General features: G+C 47.3%; 1 protein-coding gene across 1 annotated transcript in view; it reads right to left on the bottom strand.

Annotated features, from left to right (window-relative positions):
• Window positions 1–2,134, bottom strand: part of LOC123123493 (heat shock cognate 70 kDa protein 2) — a 5,271-nt gene extending 3,137 nt beyond the window's left edge. Inside the window, exon 1 of the mRNA XM_044544010.1 lies at window positions 1,803–2,134. Coding sequence (XP_044399945.1) covers window positions 1,803–2,019 — 217 coding nt within the window. The 5' untranslated portion in view covers window positions 2,020–2,134. The remainder of the gene's footprint in view (window positions 1–1,802) is intronic.
• Between the last annotated feature and the right edge of the window lie 2,958 nt (window positions 2,135–5,092).

Genomic DNA, 5,092 nt, shown 5'->3' with positions numbered 1-5,092 from the left:
ATGATAATAAAAAAACATGGGTAATAAAACGCTAGGTACATTGTGGTAGGAGCACTTAAGTCAAAAGATCCAGATAACCACTTGAATCTTGGTGAAAAATCCGCATGACCTCACAAACTAAAAACCATTTTTTACCCCTTATATTGTGGTAGGAGCAGTTCTGGGATAAGATAAGTGGTTTTCAAGTTAATGGTGTTATGCGGCTTTTCCCTAAGGTTCAAGAAGCTACGTGAACCTTACTTGTACTTGGTTCACAAGTGGAAGCATGTACAGAGTTACATGCAATCCAGTGACCACATATAACTTGCACATAATTGCACCCAGGTACAATATGATAATAATAAAACAGTAATAAAACGCTAGGTATATATATGGCAGCTATAAGCAGTAGTATTGGGTGGAACTTCATAATTTACAGGATTCAGGATCTATACAAGTAAACTAATTACTAATTCAGTATTGAGTTAGCATGCTTCCTAACGGCTCAGAAATGTCAGCACTCGTTCACACAGAACACAAAACAATTCTTCTATAGAATGGATACAGAATAATGAAGACAAAGAAGGATTAATCCAGACGAGCAATAAATGATGACCAATTTAACATCTATAACATTGAGTTACAAATACGTGTGCCAAAAAGTATCCCAATTTAATTGGTTATTAGTGGTGCAAGTAGCTGCCAAAAAAAAGTGCACACAACATGCTAACTAAATTCTTAAAGGCTTACATAACAGGGCAAATGTTCCGGACGACCAAGATAGAAACAATATTTAAATGTTGAACAAAAACGTGACTTTAACTTGGATTTTTAGAAATAAGATATAGCTTCATATCAAGTAATCAGACAATAAGCTGAGACAACCTATCAATATTTTTTTTTTAAACGGGGCACAAAATGCCATACTCATTGACTCAAACAGAGAACAATTACAGTGTGATTTCTCTAATAATTAATGTATGACCCATGAAATAAATACATACTATTAAGCCAAACTAATAATCCTACAGCTACGTATGGATCTAAATGAGGACCATGAAAAACATTCGTAATAAAAGGAACAACTAGATACAAGATCCAAAAGTAGATCCAAAAAAGTTAGCATAAATGATCCTTGCAAAATTTTGAAAATAAGTGTGCAAAATAATAACAGCAGTTGGCAATGAAATGATGACAACTACCTTAGTTAAAAAAATTGCTAGCACACACTGAAGTGTAGTACTGTGGATATTTAGTTCCATTAAAAAAATTACAGGACTTAAGTAAAAGATATTTTGTCCACAATATGAAGTGCAAAATAGAAGCAAGGATCCTGCAGCTATATATGGATCTAAACGGACCACAGCTGAGGACCCTGAAACAATCACAATAAGTGAAGCTGGACACAAGCTTCAAAAGTAGATCCAAGAAAGTTAGCAGGCATATAAAATTATACATGACCAAACCACATCACAGATCTAACCGGTTAGCCGCATAAAGCCACGAGATGCAGCTTAAAATCACCAAAAAAGTAGCATGGTTCGCCTCCAGCGTATAAGTATAGCACATATACGACCGTACACACATCCTAACCGCCGAAACATACTCGGCAGATCTACCGAAGCAGAACAACTCGCACCAAGCGACGGGTCAACGACAAAAACCTCATCGTATTTCGTTCAAGCATACTCAGCGGATCTATCCGAGCAAAAACCTCGCGACAAGCGACGGGTCAACGACGCGCGCATCTAACAGCAAAACCAACCATACAAGCAGATCTGGACAGACAGAGTGAGGAAGGGGAAGCGGGGGTGGTGCCTCACCGAAGACGGTGTTGATGGGGTTCATGGCGACCTGGTTCTTGGCGGCATCGCCGATGAGGCGCTCCGAGTCGGTGAAGGCGACGTACGAGGGCGTGGTGCGGTTGCCCTGGTCGTTGGCGATGATCTCGACCCGGTCGTGCTGCCACACGCCGACGCACGAGTAGGTGGTGCCGAGGTCGATGCCGATGGCCGGCCCCTCGCCCTTGGTCGGCGCCATGGCTCTAGCTAGATCGAGAAGATGGAAGCTAAGCTTGGAGCTAGGGTTAGGGTTTGTGGAGCCTTTGCGCAGCTGCTGGCGGCGGCTGCTGCGGACTCGGGAGAGGAGGAGGCAGCGAGGAGCGGGGCCGCTATTTATACAGGAGCGGCTGTCTGAACCGGCGGAGGCGTGGCCCATACACAGCCCAGCAAGCATCGGGTGGGGCCCGGCTGGCAGAGTTCAGCGCCATAAATGCAGTGCTACTTTGAACCCTAACCATCGTACGTGATGGTTTCGTAGTTTCTGTCGCTGCGGATGGGTCCCGCGGTTTTGAAGGTTCGTGTGGGTCCGTGTTGCGGTGTCACGGGGTGGAGGTGGGGGAGTCGCTGGATTGTTTTGCAGATTCTAGCGTGTCGCGGGAGGGCAGGGGGCGTGTCCGTTGGGAACCCGTGTGTGTCTCTAGTGGGAAAGCGTCTTCGGTCGGCGGTGGGCGTCACGATCTTGGCCGGACTATTCTGCGCGCCCCGGAGACGTTGGATGGTGATCGGATGGTTTGCAACTTCGGACCAGCCCGAAATATCTGTTTGTGTACGTGGATGTGATGGTTCAGTATCAGATCTGAGAAAAGTGAACCTCCCACGAAGCAGACTCGAGAAGCTTCCGGCGATGTATTATTTGTACCAAGTGACCCCTTCGAAAAACTTAATCTATCCACTAGCCCAAAAAAACTTACGAAAAGGCTCAGATTTTTAGGGGTTGGGTGCGAACGTCTTCATAGCCGTCTGATTAGCCGCACAAATCCTACAGCAAGCCTCCTCGCCACGTCACTAGTCGCGGTCCGTTCGCTTGGAGTTGTGGTGGAGGCTGTTTAAGAACGAATTAGGATCACAGTTTATATACAAGCAGAACGGACGCGATTGAAAGGACCCGTCCGTCGTGCGGGCGTGGGAGAACCGTCGCGTCGGTTGCCTGGCAATCCGCACGATCGGTTTGTACAAAGGAGGATTATCCCTAATTACTGAATTAAATTAATCCTAACAGAGGCAAACCATTTTCGCGCAGATAGAGACGTCCCCAGCCCACTTCCTCCGTGTTCTCCTTTCCCCCATTCCACTCTTCCAACCCACCGTGACGGCTCGTGTTCCAACAATCCCATCAGATCCTTGGCGAGGGTACATCGGCATCCGACCTTAGAAGCAAGGCATGGGGGTGCCTGTACCCATTGGGAAACCGTGGAGGTGCTCATGCGCGTGCGCCGTCTCCATCAACCCCTCGACGGTGGAGGGCGGTGGTAGGACTCATGCATCGGATCCGGCGGACGGCGTTGTGTCAACAGTGGTCGAGCGAGCGATGAGGGCATGGTGGTGGCCGTTTACCGTGCCGAAGGTGTTAGGGGTCCCTGTGCCGATCTTTCAAGCCGAATGAGGTGCTCGTGTGCGCGCCCCTCGTCGCGGGGTCGACGGCCTGGCTGTGTCAATCGCTCCTCCGCCGCCCAGATGTAGAGGTGATCGTGGGATCCACTAGAGGTCAGTGCCATGGCCGTGGGATCCGTGACGGGGTCGTCCGCCAGGTGTCAGGTCTAGCAGAGGCGAGACCGCAACCACGGGAGGATGGGTCTGCGTCGACGACGACCACCACCATGTATCTGCCACTCCCCCAACACAGTGGCGACGACCACGAGCTCGCATCCACCTCCTGCAGGGATCCAACCTAAGCATGGTTGCAGCAGCTCTCAAAAGCTCGTTCGGGTAAAATGAGAGTACATCAAAGGAGGATGAGGACTAGGACCCCAACTTGAGCTCGACCACCACCGCGACGCACTACACAAGGCCCCGGTGTTGGCTCCATTCTCTGCAGGTAGCACCTCACCCAACCTTTTTGCTCCATTTTTCAGTTTATTTACTTCAAATTGCCATGCACTGATCCAGAAATGCTTGGTATACTAAAAATACCTTACAAATTTTAATTGACATGTTTTGTGTCTTCATTTATATACTAAAAATATCTTACAAATTTTAATCGACATTTTCTTGCCACCATGTATGTACATATGGAAATTTGCCATGACCTTTTATTTTGGTCATTGCAAAAAGAAAACTTTTTACCATGGCAAATTTCTGCTTTTAAAGATGATGCCATTTTTTTGGTTTGAACTAAACCTGATCATACCCTGGGGTGGGTCAGTTTTCAGGTCGGGATTGTCAAAGCCCGAGGCAACAACCCCAAGCTCGACCCGGCCCGGCCCGAAACACATGAACAGTGGCATTTTTAATTAAAATAATTATATTTTGGTTATTTAAAAATATAAATACCTATATTTTGAATAAAATATACATTTATTGCTAGTCCGGGCTTTAATGCTACTGGGCTTTATTTTTCCTTTTTATTTTCTACAGAAAAAGGCTTGTAGGGCCGATGAGGGAGGGTGTTCCCGCAGTGGGGGTTCTCCTGTCGAACAAATTCGTTCAATGGATCTTCCTCTCCCCTAGTAGCGAACGGAACGTTCGCTCCAGCGAGGCAACAAATATGACGTTCTTGCCATATTGGGGTCTTTTTATATGGGTCTTTGCATACATATATGCCTCCTAACAGCATCGACATCATGGCGATGGAATAAATCCCTCCGACCTCTTCCTAGCCTCGGCGTTGTTCGCTCTGAGACCGGTGACAACCTCGTAAGGGCATGGTCACGTCAATTTGGGAAGCCAAATCTATGGGGCGACGTGATCATTAGTGATGACGGGGATAATCAAGCCATTTATTAGATCTGGGTGACTGTCAAGGTGGTGATGGAGTGCCTCCTCTCTTCGTCAAGCATCAGATGGGTGTGTTCTTGCTTCGTGTTGGTGGGTTATGTGGAACACTTTCAACAACTTGTTCACAGGGTGCGTCTGTACGCCCTGGCCCTGGTCGACACTCTTCCAACGTGTGCTTTCTCCTGCATCTCCCGACAGGTTCCTATTGCAGTTTATGGAGCCCATGGTGACGTTCCCCGCAAAAAAAAATGTAGCCCATGGTGACGAGTGTTATTGGTGGACTTTCTCATGTGGTATTTGCAACAACTCCATTCATACGCCCCAGTGGTGAGATCGAC

Source organism: Triticum aestivum, chromosome 5D (assembly GCF_018294505.1).
Source record: "Triticum aestivum cultivar Chinese Spring chromosome 5D, IWGSC CS RefSeq v2.1, whole genome shotgun sequence".
NCBI classification, from domain to species: Eukaryota; Viridiplantae; Streptophyta; class Magnoliopsida; order Poales; family Poaceae; genus Triticum; species Triticum aestivum.
This window is presented reverse-complemented; position numbering and strand designations above follow the sequence as displayed.